The sequence below is a fragment of the Notolepis coatsorum genome (genome assembly GCF_963971535.1).
Source record: "Notolepis coatsorum genome assembly, chromosome: 18".
In the NCBI taxonomy this organism is placed as follows: domain Eukaryota; kingdom Metazoa; phylum Chordata; class Actinopteri; order Aulopiformes; family Paralepididae; genus Notolepis; species Notolepis coatsorum.
This window is the reverse complement of record NC_140182.1, coordinates 41,009,251-41,032,372: the sequence shown is the minus strand read 5'-3', so window position 1 is coordinate 41,032,372 and position 23,122 is coordinate 41,009,251. Positions and strand designations below refer to the sequence as shown.

General features: G+C 42.9%; 1 protein-coding gene across 2 annotated transcripts; it reads left to right on the top strand.

Moving 5' to 3' along the window:
• Positions 1 to 6,443: 6,443 nt before the first annotated feature.
• rab3il1 (RAB3A interacting protein (rabin3)-like 1) lies at positions 6,444 to 23,090 on the top strand. 2 transcript variants are annotated; one of them, XM_084334796.1, is made up of 11 exons: positions 6,446 to 6,843; positions 8,725 to 8,917; positions 9,332 to 9,427; positions 9,614 to 9,691; positions 10,323 to 10,550; positions 12,946 to 13,074; positions 14,274 to 14,386; positions 14,662 to 14,685; positions 15,707 to 15,806; positions 15,918 to 15,984; positions 21,196 to 23,090. In XM_084334796.1, the coding sequence occupies exons 2-11, from the start codon at positions 8,780 to 8,782 to the stop codon at positions 21,279 to 21,281; spliced, it is 1,059 nt and encodes a 352-aa protein (XP_084190922.1). In that variant the 5' UTR covers positions 6,446 to 6,843; positions 8,725 to 8,779; the 3' UTR covers positions 21,282 to 23,090. The 2 variants fall into 2 exon arrangements, with proteins under 2 accessions (XP_084190923.1, XP_084190922.1); XM_084334797.1 differs by lacking the exon at positions 14,662 to 14,685 and having other exon boundaries at positions 6,444 to 6,843.
• Positions 23,091 to 23,122: the final 32 nt, after the last annotated feature.

Genomic DNA, 23,122 nt, shown 5'->3' with positions numbered 1-23,122 from the left:
ATAAGGCCAATTTAGTCACATATCTAAAAAAGAAGAGAAAAAACTGTTATTGTTTAGCCTATATTATTTACACATCTCACTGATTCAAACACTACATTAGGTTGTATAACATTTTTAGATTAGATTAGATTCAAATGTATTGTCATCATACGGCACAAGTACAGTACCACGAAAATAAGTTTGGCATCCAACCAGAGTACAAATGTAGTAACAGTAAAGTGCAATAGTAACATACAATGTACAGGTGATTAGATTGGATATACAATATATATTGTAAATGAGTACTACAGAGTAATAGTGCTAATCAGATGTACAGAGTTGTAATATAGTATAACATACTCACTTCACCCACTGAACACGACAACTGATGATGTCAAGAGTGTCAGACTCGCTGTGTCGTTTGAAATAAGTGGCAACAGCCTCCATGGAGAATGTTGGGAGGAAGGGAGGCAGGGGAGAGAGGGAGAGAGAGAGAGAGAGTTACTCCTTCTACACCTCCGGTCACTTGATGTGCTAATCTGTTTCAACAACAAAGCCGCATTGTGATGCTGGATTCCCGGTAATCTTAACTAATCTGAGTGCAACATAACAGCCAGAATGAAAACAAAAAAGGACATGAGTTCGATTGGAATGTATTTAAGTTATGCCAGTATCAAAGTAGAAACCTGATCATATCCGTTTATCTCACTCTCTCTCTCTCTCTCTCTCTCTCTCTCTCTCTCTCTCTCTCTCTCTCTCTCTCTCTCTCTCTCTCTCTCTCTCTCTCTCTCTCTCTCTCTCTCTCTCACACACACACACACACACACACACACACACACACACACACACACACACACACACACACACACACACACACACACACACACACACACACACACACACACACACACACACACAACTTTAAACAGGCACAGAAGACTCCAGCACCCCATGAAAACTTTGATGCATTGAAATTCTGAAACGTTTTAATTAGTAAATTAAACGTGTCAGAATTTCAATGCATCAACGTTTTCACGGGGGGCTGGAGTCCCTGTGCCTGACACCGTTAAAGCTTCTACCAGGCTGTGTGTGACATTACTGACACCTGGTGGAAGAAATGTACATAGCTGAGTAACTGGAATGAAAGTGTTGGTGATTAACCCTTTTTATGATTGAATAACCGAGAGTGGAACCCAATAGAAGGGCCGAAGTTCGGACAGAGTTCAACCTGCTAAACTCTCAAATAGGATCGTATTTCTTTTCTTTTTCGTGTTTTTACTAGGATTAAGGGTAATTTCAGTGATTTATATATATTTGTGATAAACCAGGAGCAACTGAATCAAGTTTTGCCAACCAATGGTAAGTGTCTAGCCAATATATCTTTTGACAAAGTACTGTCTTAAAATAGAACTTGTGAGATACAGAATCTGAGTCTTTCTTGCAGTCTAAATATTTACAGTTTTATGATACCTTTTAAATCAAGTTGGAAGCTATGCTCTGTGTAGCAGACAGGCACCGGCTGTATATTATGGTCTTTCAAGAGATACTTTATCAGGAGGAGTGTAAATCCCCTTTATGTGATTGCTACCGTGTTCCAGCAGGTTCTTAGGTTATTTGTGGTGGCAAGCTGGTGGCAAGCTGGGACAGGCCGTATGCACAGGTGGAGCTGTGAAAAGGACTGTGTTCATGCAGCACCAGACATTATTAATGTGTTATTGGGACAGTCTGGGACATCTATTTGTGCTAGCCCTGTTTGATATAGTGGTGGTGGGCCGCCATAAAAACCTATGGGAAACACTGGTGGCACTGACGGCCTTATGCTATGATATATGATATGTAATCTAGTGCCTGTTGACTAAAAGTCTGGCTTCTTTGGTCATGGCCCGTCTGTGACTACCAGTCTAAGAGTTAGCTATGAAGGACTTTTGAATGACTTGCTGACTTGTGTTATCTTGCATTAGGTAACGTTAGACTGCCGTTGTCCTTGCCAAATATCTGTTACATCCACATACTGAAGACCTTGGGTTTGTGATACTATTTAGAGTTTTATCGGGCTGCTTGTTTGCTTCAGAGGAGACACCACGGCATAGCGGGGGTTGAGACCAGATGATGGACCTCCAGTGACACCAAGAGACATGGATGCTTTTGAAGGGATTCATACCGTCCAGCTGTCCTCTTCTCCGTCATCGGCATCCTCATCCGGCCCAGGATATGAAGTCCTCAATGCGGGTGGGATGGCGGTATATTCCTCCACAACCTTCTTTGGTACGACCAGCATCCGGGCCCAGCGGCCGGTCAAATACAAGACAAACAGGGAGAGCGAAGGGGAGAGGTGTGCGGTTGGAAGGTAAGATACTGGGATCATTCAATAATATCATATTCTTGTTTGTAGGGTGAAGCAAACGTGTTAAAGTGGTTTATTGGTCACTTATTTAGGATATAACTATCTGTTTTGCCTCACTACAGCTCTAAACGCTTGAAAGCACAAGGAACCAAAACACCAGTCTATAAAATAAGGATAAGGATTAACTTTATTGATCCCCTTGGATCAATAAGAAAGATTGGTAGATAAGAAATGTTGCATACAGACACTGACAATTAGAAGAGTATTGTCCTGCTGAGTACAGACAATGTCAGGTCTCTCCTTTAAAGAGGAATGCAACCCGTTTTAAGAATTCAGACATGTTCTTCCTGTGCCCCAGGACAGTTAGTCATCTGGGAACAAGCACCACTATCTCCTAAAGCTAGAAATCAGAGAGAGAACCCTCCAATCAGTGAGTCGCTGGGATGTAAAATCTGGGGCTGCTCCGAAGACAATGGGGCATGGGCTCTTACACCCAAATTATGTTTTTAATTCTGGTTCAGAACTTCTAACAATGCTAGAATATAAACCTCATTTGGGTGTAAGAACAAACATGTTATGGCCTCACAAAGTCAGAGCCCAATTCATTTTCTATGGAGCAGCCCCAGATTTTTACATCCCAGGGACCAGTGAGAATCACCAATTAGGGGGTTCTCTATCTGACTTCTAGTTTTAGAAGAGAGGGTGCATGTTCACAAATACTGACTGTCTGACTGACTGTCCTGGGGCACATGTGTGCATTCTTAAAATGGGTGACATTACCCTTTAAGTCTCTGTGGAAGGCCTATAGGCCTTTATTATTAAGGTGTAGGATACATTCTGCATAGGCCATATTGGATAAATATGTAGTAAAGGTTCTCAGGAGGAAGGACTACAATATGATTTGTCAGACATGCTAGTGTTGGATGGCAGGACACTGAATTGAAGGACAGATTGAAGGACCTTTGGTGTTTGCAACAGGACACTTTAAAACATAAAACGTATTGTATCTGTATATGGTAATATCCAAATAGGTATCTAATGATTAGTGGATGTAGGATTCTTATGTCAAAAACAGAGGTCCTATGTGATTCAGCTAATTGAAAAGTAGGTCTATGATTTCTCAAAAACGTTTAATCCAATAGGATTATCATAAGAACCACCAGGGTAAAAAATCGTGCTGAGCCATGGATGCACACTGAAATACTGACCGCTATGAAAGCCAGAGACAAAAGATGCTCTGAGTTTTGTAAAAGTCAGTCAAAGCTTACCAAAAGCACGAGCAGTGAACTCCAAGACCATGTGACTGAACTCAAACTAGAAAGAAACAGACTAAGAAATGACGTAAACTCCATGATCAAAACTGCTAAAAAAGAATGTCATCAATGACAAAAATGAGGAAAACAAATATAAACCATGTGAACTTTGGAAATTACTCAACAATCAACTAGGCTGCAGTAAAAAACTTAAAACCAGGTTCTCAAACATAAACATAAAGACGGACAACACGCTCATCACAGACAAGCTGGATGTAGCCAATTACTTAAACACTTTCTTCACAAACATAGCCACAACACTGGTAAACAAACTACCCTCCCACTCAGGGCAGTATGGGGTAGAACACATAGTAGCATACTACAAGAACCTAGGCGTCCACAAAGACAACTTCAAACTGGAAATGGTAACTACAGATGAGGTACTAAAAAAACTGAGCGCCCTCCAACCGAACAAGGCTACTGGCCATGACAACATCCCCTCCAAATTCCTCAGAGACTCAGCAGCCGCCATCACCCCAGTCATCACACACATAATAAACCTCTCCATAAAACAGGGACACGTCCCCAAGGACTTCAAAATTGCGAGAGTAACACCCCTGCACAAAAAGGGCAGCAAATTAGACCCAGGCAACTACCGCCCTATTTCTATCCTTACATCCATCTCGAAAGTCATGGAAAAAATTGTATACGAACAGATCGAAAAGTACCTCGCGGAAAAAAATCTAATCTACGAATTCCAATCTGGCTTCAAAACATCCCACTCCACTGACACATGCCTTCTCTATTTGAACGACCACATCAAACAAGAGGTGGACGCGGGCAAATACTGCGGCATGGTCATGCTGGACCTACAAAAGGCCTTCGACACTGTCAATCACACCATTCTGATTGACAAGCTAAAAGCAATTGGTTTTGATAGTCTATCAGTGAACTGGATACAATCCTACCTGGAGGGAAGAGAACAGATGGTGGAGGTAAACGGTACCCTACCCCCCCCCCCCCTCACAGTGAACTGTGGTGTTCCACAAGGAAGCATACTAGGACCGCTACTATTCCTAATTTATGCAAATGACATGTCGTCAGCTTGTGACTGCATTACTGCAACTTGTTCCTGTTTGCGGACGACTCAGCCCTGCTGGTCTCTGACAAGAACAAGTTACAGGTTGAAAAAGCCCTCAGCTCAGAACTAGGCAAAATCTGCATATGGCTCGCCGACAACAAACTCTCATTACACATGGGCAAAACAGAGTCCATTCTCTTCGGTTCAAATAACAAACTCAGCAAGACCGACGGCTTCTCGGTTACAGTGGGTGACAATATTGTCACAAGGAAAGATGAAATTACCTACCTGGGTTCCATCCTAGAGGCTAATCTTTTCTGTGACAAAATGGCATCCAATGTAATAAAAAAAAGTCAACCAACGAACTCGATTCTTGTACCGGATCTCCTCTCTGGTAAACAAGAATACCCTGAAGACTCTGGCAGGAGCACTCATTCAAGGGTACTACGACTATGCGTGCACCTCATGGTACCAAAGCACCTCAAAGGCGCTAAAAACAAAATTACAAACATCTCAAAACAAACTGGTCAGACTACTGCTTGACCTTACTCCTAGAACCCACCTCACCCCTGCCCACTTTGACAACCTAGGATGGCTTAGAGTAGACGACAGAGTACAGCAACTTGCAATGGGCCTGGTCTACAAGATACACTACGCGACCAAGGTACCCATGTACATGTCAAAATACTTCCCAAAGGTCAGTGAATACCACGATCACAACACCAGAGGGAGCTCCACAAATCATGTTAAACCCAGATTCGGCTCAAACAAGGGACTAAACACGTTTCGCAATTATGCCACATCAATGTGGAACACCCTACCCAAAGCTGTAAAGGAATGTGAATCACTACCCACTTTCAAAAACACTCTCAAAGAACACCTACGGGAGACTGCAATTCGAAACTGGCCCCTACAAATGTCCTAACCCAGTTGTACAGTAAATGACCAAGTATGGCTTTGTCAGTATTCCAATGTACAGTGTACAGTGTGTGTGTCCCCCTACCCAACCCCCCCCCACCTCCAATGTACAGCCCCCACCCACCCACCCAACCTCCCCCAATGTACAGTTTCTATGTCAAATGTATATACACTCTTTTTCTGGACACTTTTTGTATCACAAACAGTACTGTATTTGCAAATCTGATATGTCATAAATGTATAGATGTAGCAGTACTGTCTATCTGTATGTCATATAATTTATGATGAATTGAAAATGGGGGACCCTGATGTAAACAAGACGAAAGTCTTTCTCTGGTCTGCACCTATCTCAAACCCTGCCCCTTTTCTTGATCCTCCAATCACAGCTGTCGCTTACCCGAGGAAGTCCGAGGTAAGCGACAGCTGTGATTGGAGGATCAAGAAAAGAGGGCAGGGTTTGAGATAGGTAGCTGTACTGTACCCATTTTGCAATCTGTTAATACACTTTTCAATCAATCAATCAATCAATCAAGTACAATATGTATATAAGAAAAAGGTGTAATCTCTGTTCAATAAGAAACAACGTTAAAACCCTATACAATTCTACTGGAAAGAAAACGTCCCATTTTGAAATTCAATACAAGTATATTGGAAGCACAATTAAAATCCAATAGTATCCTACTGAAAATGAAAGAAATCCTACAGTGACTTTTTGAGGGTTAGCATAGCCTGCAAATTGCAATATGTCTTTGTTGTAAACAACTGCACAGTTGTACTGTAACTTTGCTTTAATTATATCAAAGTCCACTGATACAGATCTAAAAACGCATGCATACATGATACACGGACGGTAACCTACAGCCAGAGATTCTGGTTCCTGACTTTAGGGCGTTGAGAGGGATGTGTCATCATGTGACTTCGGAGATTGACGACACAAACTCGTCCTTTATACTAATAGCGCTGGAATGACGAGAGAAGAAGACGTGGCTCACGGCGAACACTAAACAATAACAACTAGACAACCAAGTTGGCGTGACAACAACTTCATCGCTGTACTAAAATTTTGACTCGTTTTGTCGACGTCAGCGACCGCATTCCGCTGCAGCGCTGATTTGAAACAGGCGCTCCTCCGGTGGAACGACATCAACACTGATCGCTGTAACAATTCAACAACAGACTGAAAGGGAATTCATTGATGGTACATTACAACAACACCGAGAAGGCTGCTGTGGTGAGAAGTGCATTCGTTAAGCCTGGACACGGACGGGGTAAGTAAGGGCGGATACGAACTGGGCAATTCTGTTAAATGAAACGGCATGACGCTATATGAAAACTTTACTGTTGTACTACATCCCTACCTCATTTGAGCTTTTTTGCATTTTTAAAAAGTTTGCATTTTGTACTTCATTGTTTGCATTTGTACTTTATTTCGTACTTTAGTTCGTATTTTAGTTGTTGTATATTTTGTGTAGTGTTTGTCTTTATTCTTTTTACTCTCAGGACAGGAGTCTCATACAGAACCAAGCATTTCACTGTAATGTACATGTAGCTTATAATATAAGTGACAAATGAAACAACTTGAAACTTTATGTAATCAGAGGCAGCTCTGGAACTTTTGGTCAGTATAGCCTCTGTGCCTACTGTATACTGTAGGTTCAGCTGACTCCAGGCACAGAGTTTCTTCATCAACATGTCAGATTACAGATCATGGGGAGGGCGGGGCACAACATAACATGTTTTTTTTGTGCTAAATCATTTAAAGAATATTTGAGTTAGATGAATCATGTTTTTATACAAGCAAGCTGCACATCTCTGCTACTTTTCTACTACATATCGGTATTGTGCAATGCCAGCACGAGGAAGAAGTAAAATGTGATGGGGTCAATATCGCTGTAGAGTGCCTTTTGGTGTCCTGTACATAAATAATTAATTTGTCATGTCAATTTAACATAAAAATTACTATGAAAGGGTTTGGTATATTGGGCTAAGTCTTTATATTAATAAAAAAGCTGGGTAGGGTTAATTGTAACAGATGGATGGCTAGTTGTAACCCTTGAAAAGTCAGATAAATTGGTGCAAACAGAATTAATTCAATTACAATTCAATGTTTTATGAAACAAATACACTGTTCAGCCTAACTTTGTAGGCTATATACACTGCCTATCTATCTTTCAACCAATCTAACAAATAAAAAAACAGCATAGGTCAGCAGGGGATGGAGCAGGCTATCAATATTATTTTTAATTCCCATATATGATATCCTGAGAAATTGTTAGCCTACCATATTAATTATGAACTTCTTTTCTTTTTTTGCAACATTGGCTTTTACACCATGTTACAACTAACTCTCAATATGGAGGTTGCACTTAAGTTAAGCCTAGCTAACACTGTGCTATGTTATAGCCAACACGATGGTGATTAGAATAATATAAGATTGGACACACAGCTCAGAAATGGAAAACATATAGATATACTTTTATCCATTGAAAACACAGGGATAGATCTCCAAAAATATATGTCCTATCTCTTTGAAAATTAGCAGGAGAGCATGTCGAGGCAATGTGATGATGTGACACTCTGCTTGACCCTGTGTAACTACATGATTGATTGATTGAAAACTTTATTAACAGATTGCAGAATGGGTACAATACAGTACAGCTCAATACACACAATTGTTAAGGGGATGCAGACCAGAGAAAGACTTTTGTCTCGTTTACATCAGGGTCCCCCATTTTCAATTCATCAGGACATGTATGACATACAGATAGACAGTACTGCTACATCTATACATTTATGACATACCAGATTTGCAAATACAGTACTGTTTGTGATACAAAAAGAGTCCAGAAAAGAGAGTATATACATTTGACGTAAAAACTGTACATTGGAGGAGGTTGGGTTGGGTGGGTGGGTGGGGGGGGGGTTGGGTAGGAGGGGTTGGGGGGGAACACACACTGTACAACAACTGTACAAGCCAAAGTACATAAAAAGTCCATATTACAATTGAATTAACCCTATGTTTGGACTTGCCCTGCTCACCCCTACTCCTAGTGTTAATTAGCCTAAAGGCACAATGAATTCAACAACTGTCATATAGCCAATCATTCCAGCTTTCGAGAATGTTCATTTCCCTGTGGTCTTGTGTGAAGGTTGGTAGACCTGGATCTGGGGCCCAGAGCTGCAGGCGGGAGCCAGGCTGAGCCCATGCCTCTGGGAGAGGAGCGGCGCTCCGCACCACCAGCCAGAGACCATGACAGAGTCGCTCGTCTCCGGAGCTCCTCACTGGAAATCAGAGAAAAGGGCTCCGAGATCCTCAGGGAACAGCTAGCTGCTGCACATAAGGTGTTGTGTTTTAGCCTGTCTCTGTGTCGATACACAAACAACAATACATGACCTAGTTAGAAGTGGCACAATGCGCTGTGCTCTCTATAGGTTTACCGTTAAAGGAACACATCGACATTATGGGAAATGTGTTTGCCATATTCTCCGGAGTTAGACAAGAATAGACAGATAGATAAAAATGTCCTCTCTGTGTGTTGAGTAGAAAGCTATCCGGCTGCAAGCTAGCCTAACTTGGAAGCAGAAAACAGTTCTCCCAGAGTTTTAAGCTAGGCTAGGTATCCACTTTCATTAATTTGCGCTAGGCTAGCTTGCAGCCGGATAGCTTTCTACTGAACACACAGACTTTTTTAATAATGCTGGATGTGTTCCTTTTAAACTCACCCAGCTGTGCCCTTCTCTCTCACACCTGCCCAGGAGCTGAAGCTGAAAGATGAGGAGTGTGGACGTCTGTCAGGGATCAGGGATCAGCTGGAGCAAGAGCTGGGGGAGTTGACTGCCAGTCTGTTTGAGGTCAGCGGTAATAATAATAATAATAATAAGTGTAATTTTGACGCGTGCTGAGGACCGGATGGTGAAGCAAGTTGTCTTATAAGCCGTATTAATCTATAATGTCTGAAAACGATGTTTATAAAAACATTTCTTTATATAACATTTTGTGTAGCGTGTGTAACTGTGTAATGTTCTCCCCTAATGCAGGAAGCTCACAAGATGGTGCGTGAGGCTAACATTAAACAAGCAGCAGCAGAGAAACAGCTGAAGGAAGCTCAAGGAAAGGTATGTTGTATATTAACTCAAGTCAAGTTAATGTGTAGAGCCCACTGTGCAGTGAGTGGAATGACACCTATGACCTTGACCCTACATTTAGATAGAGATGCCCCTACCAGGCCCGACAGGCAGGTGATAGATAGGTGTTGATGTACTACAAGCAGAAGTGAGACCGAGCTGACCAGTGATCGCTGAACCCTCTGCATTGTTTGTCAAGGAGCGTCTGGGTAGATAACAGTACAGATAATTAATCATTGCACCTTTCTAGACATTCAAAGCGCTTTACAGTGTAGAGAAGAAATAGCCTCCTCCACCAAACCGCTTAGTGCAGAGAGCGCCATAGAGCTCTAAGTAAGTTGTAAGTTGTGGTCGTTGTCATCATCCGGTTGTTTAATGAAACTTAAAGCTTTCTGTCCCCTTTGCAACCGTGGGCCCTGTGTGTTCCTCTGTATCTGTGAGCCTCTACTCTGCTCCATAGAGCTCCATTATACTTTTAGTCTGAGAAGTGCCGTAGCAGCCTGTGCAGGTAGGGGTCAACTCAATCACGTGATTCGGTGGGTATTGCTGATTTGGTTCAAACACAGCATGACATCAACACCCGTCTATGACATCAGCATGTCATATCCTGTTTGGTTCCTAGATCGATGTACTACAGGCAGAAGTGACGGCCCTGAAGGCTCTGGTGTTGACCTCGACGCCCTCCTCGCCGAACCGCCAGCTCCACCCGCAGCTGCAGTCCTCTGGAACCAGGAAACACCTAGGCCACAGCCGCAACAAGAGCGCCAGCGGCGCCACCCTCTCACACGCCCCGGCCCACCTAGAGCCGCCCTCCGTGTCCGTCCAGCACGCCGCCAAAGAGGACAGAGAGGTAAGTTGTGGTCGTTGTCGTCATTCGGTTGTTTAATGCAACTTAAAGCTTTCTGTCCCCTTTGCAACCGTGGGCCCTGTGTGTTCCTCTGTATCTGTGATCCTCTACTCTGCTCTCAAGCACTGAAGTGTCTCTCGCTGTGTGCTGCCTTGTTCCTCTGTATCTGTGATCCTCTACTCTGCTCTCAAGCACTGAAGTGTCTCTCGCTGTGTGCTGCCTTGTTCCTCTGTATCTGTGATCCTCTACTCTGCTCTCAAGCACTGAAGTGTCTCTCGCTGTGTGCTGCCTTGTTCCTCTGTATCTGTGATCCTCTACTCTGCTCTCAAGCACTGAAGTGTCTCTCGCTGTGTGCTGCCTTGTTCCTCTGTATCTGTGATCCTCTACTCTGCTCTCAAGCACTGAAGTGTCTCTCGCTGTGTGCTGCCTTGTTCCTCTATCTGTGATCCTCTACTCTGCTCTCAAGCACTGAAGTGTCTCGCTGTGTGCTGCCTTGTTCCTCTATCTGTGACTGTGATCCTCTACTCTGCTCTCAAGCAGTGAAGTGTCTCGCTGTGTGCTGCCTTGTTCCTCTTTATCTGTGGTCTTTCTACCGTTTTCTTCGTCTTACTCTCACTTCTAATCTTTTTTGTTCTTCCTCTCTCTTGTTCCCCCTCTGTCTCTTTTCCCCTCTTTCTCTTTATCCTCGCTCTTTCTCCCCTGTCTCTCCCTCTTTCTACCCTGCATCTATCTCTCTTTCTCCCCCGTCTCTCTCTTTCTACCCTGTCTCTCTTTACCCTGTCTCTCTTTACCTTGTCTCTCTCTGTCTCTCTCTCTTTCTCCCCTGTCTCTCTCTCTTTACCCTGTCTCTCTCTCCCCTCTACCCTGTCTCTCCCCCCGCTCTTTGTTTTCCCCCATCTCTCTTTCTTTCCCCCCATCTCTCGCTCTCTCTCTTTCTACTCTCTCTTTCTACCCTGTCTCTCAGCCTGCTGTTCCTGCCCTCCTCTCTCTGATTCTATGCCTGGTTCCGGGCCACTCTGTCAGTGTGACCTATGAGCCTTACTGGCAGCAGCGGGGGGCGGGGCCAGGGCCTCACACCAGACAGGTAACCACACCCCTCAGAACAGGTGGCTGCCAGCCTGCTCGTCATGCTGGTTTAGCAAGGCCTTACAATATAGGCCTAGATGTGTCTACATTAGCCCCATTTCACCTGTATGCCACGATATAAACACAGCATGGGATCGGCAAAAATGTCAGCCGTCAGACTGTCAGGGAATCTGATGTTGAAGGGAGTACCTCAACATCGCATAATATAGCGGAAGACATTGAAGTAGAGAGTAAACAACAACTCCTGGGTCTGACCTGGGACCAGCGGTCGCTGAGCCCTCTGCATTGTTTGTCAAGGAGACGTTTACTTTTCTGAAGACCTTGAGTTTACCCCCCTTTTGATCCCATAGTGCAATGCGGTGTTTACGTTAGTAGAACATTTATGAATGAATCATTGTGTTTATGTAGTGCCTTTCTAGACACTCAAAGTGCTTTACAGCGTAGAGCAGAAATGGCCTCCTCTACCAAACTGCGTTGTGCAGCTTATATGTGTTCATCTTAACACTTTCAGTGCCATCCACGTAATATTACGTGTTTGCTCGTTTTTGGATCGTTTTTTCTTTTATTCGATATTTTGATTCATTATTCATCCACTGACCTCGGTGTTACCATAGGAAATTATTCGGAGATCGCCAAAGTGCAATACCGGCCGCGTCCTGCTAGGTGGCAGTATCGCCCACCCTTTGAAACCTTATATCTCACCGTGTGTTACACTTAAACCCCTCCGGGCGCTGAATTTAGACTGAGCCAAGTAAATCGCTTCATCTAACCACTTCGAAACGCATCTAGCAAACTCTATCCATAAGTTGTGCCAAATTATGTCCGGGACCAGATACAAAAATTACCCCCCCCCCCTTTTTCATGCATTCATGATGAAACATAATACCTATTATATACATTTGATTTGGAAATAGTAGCGTGTCCAGGCAATAAACGCCAATGCTTATAGTAGAATTCACATAGCACCCTATAACTCAGCTTTTCAGGAATTATCCCGGATCACTCCTAAACTATACAATATTCACCACGGGATAACGTGCGAACGTATACATGACAAGATTATCTCTTTTTTGCATGTTCGACGGAAGAAAGTCACTGTCAAATGACCATAGTATTGTCTCCATAGCTATAATATAGAATATAGATATAGCTCTCCAAACATAGTGACGCACAGTGAAAATATGCTATGGAAACCTGGCGCGTTAGCTACAAGGATAAGGCTAATGGCTGGTGCCCAATGTGTTAAAGAACACTATGCCACTCAGTAGTTGTACGTCAGTAATGAGTGATTGTGTATTTGTTTGCTTAACAGATGGATTCAGTTCTCTATGCAGAGTTCTTGATGTGGAGAGAGAAGCCATGTCTAGAGCACTCCTCTGCCTTCCTGAGTCGCATCTACAGGGAAGACATTGGGCCCTGTCTCTCCTTCACCCGGTCTGAGGCCAGTACTGCTGTTTGTCCTGTTTTCTAAAGGGGAACATCATTCAAATATGTTATTTCCATGGCCTGAGACAGTTCAGTCAATATTTGTGAACATGAGCTACTGTCTCTCCTAAAGCCAGAAACCAGAGAAGTAAGAATCAAACTTGTGATGTTATCAAGTATAAAGTCTGGAGCTGCTCCATTGATAATGAATGGGAGACGGACCCACAGAATGTTTAAATTTTTTTTATATCCTAATTAGCTTTATTGTATAGTAGTAGTTTCAGTTCTGAAACATAAAATGTACCTATGAACTCAGAACATTCCCCCTTTGCTATGTTTCATCTATAAAATCTTCCCCAATTCATTGTCTATGGAGCAGCTTCAGGTCTTATACCTGATGAGTTTTAGCACTCTAGTTTTGGGACACTATGATTTGGGAGAGAGTTGCTAATTTTCACAAATATCTTAAGACTAGAGGAATAAGATGTATGAATTGTGAAATTGGGCTCAGTTCCATTTTTTAATACGTTTGAATGTATATCACCAGTGCTGTAGTCGAGACCAAGACATGGACATGTGAGTCCAGGACTGAGAAAAGAATACAGCTAAAATCTTTTACAATTGCTATATTAATCATTACTACATTTGGCATACATTTATTTTCTATCCAAAATGTGTATTTGATGTATTCTGTATGTTCAGAGCAGCAGAGACAACACTGGACAATGTTAGAGAAACAATATAATTTATTGATCATAAAAAAAAAACACTGAATATAAGAAAATGGGTGTAGGTTTGAAACTGAGACAAATGAGACCAAGACCAGACAAATAAGACCACGATCAGACAAATAAGACCAATACGAGACCAATGAGACCAAGATGAGACAAATAAGACCAAGACCAGACAAAGACCATGGGTTTTTGATTGTAAGACAAGCCTGAAGATCAAAACAGGTCTCAACACACTAAACATAAGACTCTCAGAGACGTATTGTCTCTCAGGTATTTTAACAGTTTATTTTGTTACTTGTTGTGTCGTCTCATCACCTCGGGTAGAATGTATGTAAATTGTGCGTTTTTCCTGTTCCGTCAACTCTGTTCTGTCATTTGTTGTTATGTTGGTTGGGCCCCAGTAAGACTAGAGGTTGCTATGGCGTCAGCTAATGGAGATCCTATAAATTAAATAACACGGTCACTTCCTGTCACTCTACAGCTCTCTCAGTCTGTGCAGACTGCGGTGGAAAACAACTCTTTGACCATCGAGCCTGTGGCCATGTCGGCCTTGCCACTGGTCAAAGCTTCAGCCATAGAATGTGGAGGGCCTAAGTGAGTTACCCTCCTTCACGTCCAAGCGACGGCTGTCTTTCTGCCCCGTCTTTCATCGTCCACAGCTTGTTCAGACACACCAATCAGCACTCCAAACTCCCTTCAGGCTTCTCACTTTTTTACATTTCTTTAAACATTTTTTATCATGTGTCAAATGTGTCTCCGTTTCAAAATTAAAGTGACGTATCTGTGATGGGTTGAATCGAAGACGGCTAATTTCTCATTACCGTTTTGTCATTATCTTTTGATTTGATCATTTAATCTGTTTTTCCCAGTGGCTTTAGGGCAGCAATAGAGACGTAAGTCCTTTCAGAAATCAATGGTTTTCCACTAACAGAAGTTAGCATGATGTAAAGACTCTCCACCGAGATTTCTAAAAAAGTTTGAATACTTAAAGGTAGAATATCTCTAATGTCGTCAAACAGCGACCTCTAGGCAAAAGGGCCCTGCTTTGTGTTGCACTTTGTTTACATTTTCTGTCTTGGTTTGATGTGTGGGTGTTTGGAGTTTAACTTATTATAAGTAATTATATTATATATTTAGAAGTAATTTATTATTCTGTGAATTTCTCCAGATCTCTCTTGGCAGACTTTGGGGTGTGGTTAGCAATAGCAAACGTATCCCTCTATCTCCAGTCAACTCCAACTCACACATCAGACCAAAACAAAAATGAAAACAAAGGGCAATACCAACGCTGTTTGACGGTATTACAGGTTCTACCTTTAACACAAAACTACTCTTTAAAAAAAACAAGATTTAACCTTCTGTAAATTGAGATAAATGTGCATCCTTGACCAAGTCTATAAATGGATAAAGTGGAGAAGGATGGGAGTCGGTCTTCATGTTGTAATACACTTGCATAACCTTTTCTTCTTCCAGTTATTAACTCTCTGATCAAACATCACGTTTTCTTCTTCTTCCAGAGACTAACTATCTGATCAAACATCACGTTTTCTTCCCTCCAGAGACTAACTGTTTGATCAAACATCACGTTTTCTTCTTCCAGAGACTAACTGTTTGATCAAAGATCACGTTTTCTTCTTCCAGAGACTAAATCTCTGATCAAACATCACCTTTTTTCTGGCAACACTATTCTGAGCCTCCTCCTCTGCTTCACCTCTTTCTTCTTTGGAATGAACGCTTTTATTTTGTTGTCTCATTTAACTGCTAAGTCAGAATGTTTGTCCTAATTTTTACACCAAAATGAGGGCATCTAGCTCATCTCTGGTATATGCCTGTGAAATATAACAACAGTGGTGTGGTGTTCTAGTCGATGTAGACGTACAGTTCCACAGCTGACCGCGTGTCTCTGCCTCTCAGGAAGTGTGCGCTGAGCGGCATGTCTCGACTCTGCCGCCATCGCATCAAACTCGGCGACAAGGGAAGCTACTACTACATCTCTCCTTCGAGCCGCGCGCGGGTAACCATCACCTCGTCTCTGTAAAGATACCCTGTACTATTACTACCACTGCACCGTTTGTTATTACTGGATGTGATATGGAGACTCTTCCTCATTTCCAACCCCTTCTAGATCACAACGGTGTGTAATTTCTTCACCTATATTCGCTACATCCAGCAGGGCCTTGTGAGACATAATGGTAAGTTGGAATAAGTGTTTTTTTTTTTTTTATTATTATTATTATTATTATTCTTTCTTTTTAACACTTTTTACACAAAACTATACTGAAATCCTATTTGGCAAGTACAAATTCACGATATTCACAGTACATATAGTACTGAGCACTGCCACTGACACACACATGGTACAAGGATAGAAGGACTTCACAGGACTGGACAATGCGATTATGTACAAGGTGGATTTTTTTGGATCCACTTTTTCTCCTCCTATTTTTCTTGTATTTTCCTCCCATCCCAATTTAGTCCAATTCCCCCCTCCCCTTCCTGCTCGTTGCGCGCATTTGCCCCCTACTTGCCGGTCTAGGGAGCCCTGAAGTCTATCACATGCTTCCTCTGATACATAGGAGACAGCCAGCAGCCTCTTTTCAGCGAGGACTCTCATTGGGTGAGTGTAACACGTGGGAGGGCACACTACCTCACCCAGATCCCTTCCTCGCTGTGCAGACGCCCTGACCGACCTGTAGGAGTCGCTGTTTACAATGACCAGATTACCACCGGCTTCCCTCCCGCTGACACTGCCAACAGACCTATCTCAAACCCTGCCCCTTTTCTTGATCCTCCAATCACAGCTGTCGCTTACCTCGGACAAACTTTGTTTGTACGAGGATGTCCGAGGTAAGCGACAGCTGTGATTGGAGGATCAAGAAAAGTGGGCAGGGTTTGAGATAGGTCCAATTGTGTCAGTATGACGACCGGCCAAACCGGAGGCACCGCTGACAGCTGGATTCGATACCAGTGTCTCTGCGGTGGTAGACAGACGCTTAGTCCGCTGCGCTACCCGGCCGCCTACAAGGTGGATTTTTAACACTATGCCGTCCGAGAACGAGTATATACGTGTTTCGAAAAAGAGCGTTGTGGACCAGAGCCACAAGTATATACGTGACGAGTTGTTATTGTTTTATTCCATATTTATAACGCTTATTAGGTACCCGATCCACTACCAGCATCTTTTCAGATATTTGATTTTCGAAACATGCAGTACCGGCCAAACCCACTTAGGGGCGCCATCGCTCCACTGCAGTATCATGTGAATAAAAAAGTACAGTTCTGTGGGCGAATCATAGTTCCTTGATCCCAGCCGAACATCCTCCATCTTGGATCAGCTTGGCGAGCGGTTTTTTCAGCGTGGAATAATGGGATTTATGATTAGCCAATGTGCATATCGATCTACCAGAATCCGATGACTGGTGAGGAAATGCTGCCGGCGATCACATGGCCTGACGGTAGGATAATATTACCCCAAATTACAGCTGGATTGGACATTGTTTTATAACGTAACATGATCGGTCAATGAAAATGCTATATTGAACGCACACTGTATTGCGGATCAATAATAGTAATCGGCGTTCCCCGCCGCCCCCATTTCATCCATAGATGCTCTGTAATAGTCCGGATGCTACGCAGTTTGTTTTATTTCATTCGTATATATACAGCAGAAATGGTGTTTGATATAACGGCGCCAACGTTTAGCCTATTATCTAGCTTCCTGCAGAAAAGCCTAGACGAAAAGTGTGTTATACCTTATATTCACGACGCTATAAAATGACAACCAACCGATGGATTTTTATTTTCTTTAAGCCATTATGAAGGCACGGTTTATGCACTCAAGTGACAATGAGAATGGACAGATAGCAATACTATAAATTATATATAAAGCTCTTAGAAAGTACATCGGTTTGTTTACTTTCTGCTGTCCTCTGAGGCCTAAATCGCCGGGCCGCGCCGGTCGTCATAGTGTTAAAAGAACACAAGTACATATTTACACCATGTGCATTTTTTGGGAATCTATTTTCAGAAGAATGTATATGCACCCCATGTGTGCACAGTGCCATGTTTCTCTGTTCAGGACCCATTTTCAAAAGAACATGAATCACAATCCAAGTCTAATCTACTGAGTATCTTCTCATAGTTGTTCCATTTGTTGAGTAGTGTCCTGCATTCCCTGGACATATATATATTATTATCTTAACACATTAATTGCCAATAACGAGTATACTCGTTATTGGCCTCCATGCGTTGAGTGCCAACAACGAGTAAACTCGTTGTTATGATCGTTATTTCTTTTATTCGCTATTGGCATTCATAATTCATCCAGGAAGCCTCTGGGAGCCAGCTGGACCCTGTCTGATATTGCAACGCCTTAATACCGCCGCCTGGTGGATTTCGGGCGAGTTACACTCCACTCTAAACCGGAAGTGGCGCTCGGTGCATCAGGGAAAAAGCTCTGCCAGATATATGTTGTTACGTGGATCAATATACACACCTCGAGTGCATTGGATCGTTTTCGAGACGCAAAAATCAATATGCTTTCAGCGTTTATTGCGTCATACAAACGAAAAATGGATCTAGTAGATCGACGTCAAATAATTGGAATTCTTTTTCTCCAGGCGCATCGGCCAGAGGTAAGAGGAATCTAACGTTATTTCCAGCTCGATTGTCCATTTATTTCATTGCAATCTGTCCGATCAACGTATGGTGTCTTACTAAAGAAAGCCGTTAGTGACAATCAAGGAATCATAAACGACCCCCCCCCCCCCCCTTTCCCTCACGCATGATGGAGCATAATGTATAGTGATCATATGCATTTGAAATTTTTAATATAGCGTGTACGAAACGCCAATCGATAATGTATAATACGCGTCGGGGCCTATAACGCGCCTTCTAGGAATTACTGCTATACAGTCTAAAAACATACTTATATTCTCGACGGTACTAACACGACAATGTATGAATGGAAAAATATAACGTTCCCACATCCGGAACGATAGATACCCGATGTTGAATGGGCCATAGTAATGTCGATATAGCTATAATATTTAAAAAGTTATAGCCCTGCAAAGAAGGTGAGCCACTCCATAGGGTTACAGCACTGGCAGAGAGTGGTAAAGATGGACATACTGCATGGCACCCAATGTGTTAATAATAATAATAATAATAATAATTATTATTATTATTATATAAATGAATAAAAAACGGGCACCTTCAGCCCAGGCTTGCTGTATTGTGAGAAGTGATGTTGAAACAAATTATGTTGAAAGTCTCTTCTACAGAACTATATTCTGCACTGAGCGCTAAACATAGCAGAGTGTACATGGATTCACGAGTGGACATTTGTGTAATTTACATTATTTTGTAAATGACCTCATTAACTAAACATATCACTTGACACATTCAGTTTGTTCTGTATGTACTGTTCATAACAGGTTTTAACAGCATGACATGATGCTGGTTCAGATGTAGGGTAAAGCAAGTGTCTATTAATACAGTGGCCTGGTGTAGGTTACAGGTAGTACAGTGGTCTGGTGTAGGTTACAGGTAGTGGTCTGGTGTAGGTTACAGGTAGTACAGTGATCTGGTGTAGGTTACAGGTAGTGGTCTGGTGTAGGTTACAGGTAGTACGGTGGTCTGGTGTAGGTTACAGGTAGTGGTCTGGTGTAGGTTACAGGTAGTGGTCTGGTGTAGGTTACAGGTAGTACAGTGGTCTGGTGTAGGTTACAGGTAGTGGTCTGGTGTAGGTTACAGGTAGTACAGTGGTCTGGTGTAGGTTACAGGTAGTGGTCTGGTGTAGGTTACAGGTAGTACAGTGGTCTGGTGTAGGTTACAGGTAGTGGTCTGGTGTAGGTTACAGGTAGTACAGTGGTCTGGTGTAGGTTACAGGTAGTGGTCTGGTGTAGGTTACAGGTAGTGGTCTGGTGTAGGTTACAGGTAGTATGGTGGTCTGGTGTAGGTTACAGGTAGTGGTCTGGTGTAGGTTACAGGTAGTGGTCTGGTGTAGGTTACAGGTAGTAGAGTGGTCTGGTGTAGGTTACAGGTAGTAGTACAGTGGTCTGGTGTAGGTTACAGGTAGTACAGTGGTCTGGTGTAGGTTACAGGTAGTACAGTGGTCTGGTGTAGGTTACAGGTAGTGGTCTGGTGTAGGTTACAGGTAGTAGTACAGTGGTCTGGTGTAGGTTACAGGTAGTACAGTGGTCTGGTGTAGGTTACAGGTAGTACAGTGGTCTGGTGTAGGTTACAGGTAGTGGTCTGGTGTAGGTTACAGGTAGTAGTACAGTGGTCTGGTGTAGGTTACAGGTAGTAGTACAGTGGTCTGGTGTAGGTTACAGGTAGTAGTACAGTGGTCTGGTGTAGGTTACAGGTAGTACAGTGGTCTGGTGTAGGTTACAGGTAGTGGTCTGGTGTAGGTTACAGGTAGTACAGTGGTCTGGTGTAGGTTACAGGTAGTAAGTAGTACAGTGGTCTGGTGTAGGTTACAGGTAGTACAGTGGTCTGGTGTAGGTTACAGGTAGTAGTACAGTGGTCTGGTGTAGGTTACAGGTAGTAGTACAGTGGTCTGGTGTAGGTTACAGGTAGTAGTACAGTGGTCTGGTGTAGGTTACAGGTAGTAGTACAGTGGTCTGGTGTAGGTTACAGGTAGTAGTACAGTGGTCTGGTGTAGGTTACAGGTAGTACAGTGGTCTGGTGTAGGTTACAGGTAGTGGTCTGGTGTAGGTTACAGGTAGTACAGTGGTCTGGTGTAGGTTACAGGTAGTAGAGTGGTCTGGTGTAGGTTACAGGTAGTACAGTGGTCTGGTGTAGGTTACAGGTAGTAGAGTGGTCTGGTGTAGGTTACAGGTAGTACAGTGGTCTGGTGTAGGTTACAGGTAGTACAGTGGTCTGGTGTAGGTTACAGGTAGTAGAGTGGTCTGGTGTAGGTTACAGGTAGTACAGTGGTCTGGTGTAGGTTACAGGTAGTGGTCTGGTGTAGGTTACAGGTAGTACAGTGGTCTGGTGTAGGTTACAGGTAGTGGTCTGGTGTAGGTTACAGGTAGTGGTCTGGTGTAGGTTACAGGTAGTGGTCTGGTGTAGGTTACAGGTAGTACAGTGGCCTGGTGTAGGTTACAGGTAGTACAGTGGCCTGGTGTAGGTTACAGGTAGTGGTCTGGTGTAGGTTACAGGTAGTGGTCTGGTTACCATAAGGAAGTTACACTGAGTAGAACGAGTAGCAAGAGCTTAGTCCTATTTGCATACAGGCTCTCATGCTACAGGCTCTCATGCTACTGCCACTGACAACAGGGCTTTTATTCAGTGTACTGATTGAAGTATTGTGTCTTGTATCCTTGTCTCGTCCCTGTCCCGTTTACGTTTCTGTCCTATCTATGCCATATCCCTGTCTCCGTCTGTCCTCCCACCAGCGGAGCAGATGTTTTGGGAGGTGATGCGTCTCCGCAGAGAGATGACAACAGCCAAGTTAGGCTTCTACCTCACAGACCAGGACTAGAGGACACATCTTCAACACCAGAATCCTGATCACTTTGACAAGCATGGACTTCAGATGGACCTGTTGTAGGCCTGTCCTCCACTACAAAAGATCAATAAATACATCATACTGTACATATCGGTCCACTAATAGTCATAGGGTTTTGTCAACTAATAACTGAATAGTTGATTTAAGTAAATCCGTGAAATTTGCGTTTCTGACATTGTCGTCCTACTGAAAATCAATGAATGCAATCATGCAGGACCTCTTTAAATCAAGTGCTTACTGAAGACCAAAGCATATTAATAAATTATTTTGATGAGATAATATGCTTACCATTTTCCAGGTAATGGCTCATTCGGTATGAAAAAAAAGAACCTCAACTTAGACCCATGTCACCAATTAGTCGGCTAATCTACTAAGAGTGGCAGCTCTGAACTGTAGTACCTTACAGGTCTGGGATCAGTGTTTGTAGCAGAGGATTACTTGTTGGGATGTATTGCTGCATTAGTAAACAATTCCGAGGTCAACAAACGACTTAAAGGAAACAGAAAATGCTTTTCTGCCACGTCTGGCTATTTGATAAGAACGGTACATTTAAAATCTAAGAAACTGTTTATCTCGGTTAGTGTGGAAGGTTGTGTCACTTTCCCGTGGCCTTGTGGTTGTACCCGAGTGTCCTCGTTGGAACAGGTTAGAATACATTCAGTATGTGGAAGGGTGCATGACTTGTTTTTTTCTTTTTCCCTCAAATTCGGTACAAGTACTTTATTGATGTTTTTTAAGACGGATGAGAAGAAACGACAACAACAATAATAACAACAACATCAACACGTTTTTTTTTTACAAGTCTGTGACCTCCCTCCCTCATGAAGGTGTCCACCATCTCCCTGAGTTTCTGTAACTCTGCCTGGCCCTCTTGAGTCCCCTTGACGGGAGCGATTTGGGCTTTTCAGATACTGGACACGACACAAGGGCAAGCAGGAGGGAAGGAGGGAGGGAGGGAGGCAGGCAGGGGGAGGGAGGTCTCTCACCTCTTACTGATGTATTGTATACAATGTGTGATATGATTTTATCAACACGGATAGTTGGTCTCTACATGTGGTATCCACAGAGAGACAGTCTATAGACTGGGCTGGTTGCCATAACCATTTATTGCTATCGTTCATAAGTTTTGACTTGAGCTGTAGAAGCACTGCAGCAAATATATCTTTCTTTCTTTATTACTCTGCATGCCCATATCACTGATACACTATTGCACTATACATTCTAGATGCCTTGCATGAGCCATATAGACGACACACTTTACAGCTGGGAGACATCGCTACTATAATCTTGCCCTCCTCTGTAAGCGGAAGCTTTAGGTTAGCTTGGTCAGGACTGACATATATGACGTTGTGACGGATGTACAATTACAGATTTACTATGTAGTTGGGAATATGAACCAGCTTTAATACAGTTGAAGTGATTGTATTATTCATAACCATTGCAGCTGTAGTCGTTTTGCACTTCTGCAACGCACAGTATGTACATATAAGCCATAAATGATGTATGGATGCAATACAATAATGTAGCCATAATATGCAATGTGTATATAGGTCCTATTACCTCACAGTATATTGTTGTTAGCCGTTTATTTGCATGAAAGGCCTTTTGAAGGTAAGAAATGAAGAAGAAATGAATGAATATTGAATATATGTCACAAAGTGCAATAATCACTTCTTAGCCTTATATCTACGGCTCGGAGGTGCCTGATCTCGGTGTACTGGTGCATAATTCAAAACTCCAGCGTAAACACTATTAAACACAAGGCATTGTAGCCTGATCAGACCACCGCTGTCCTGTGTCTGATTGAAGGTACG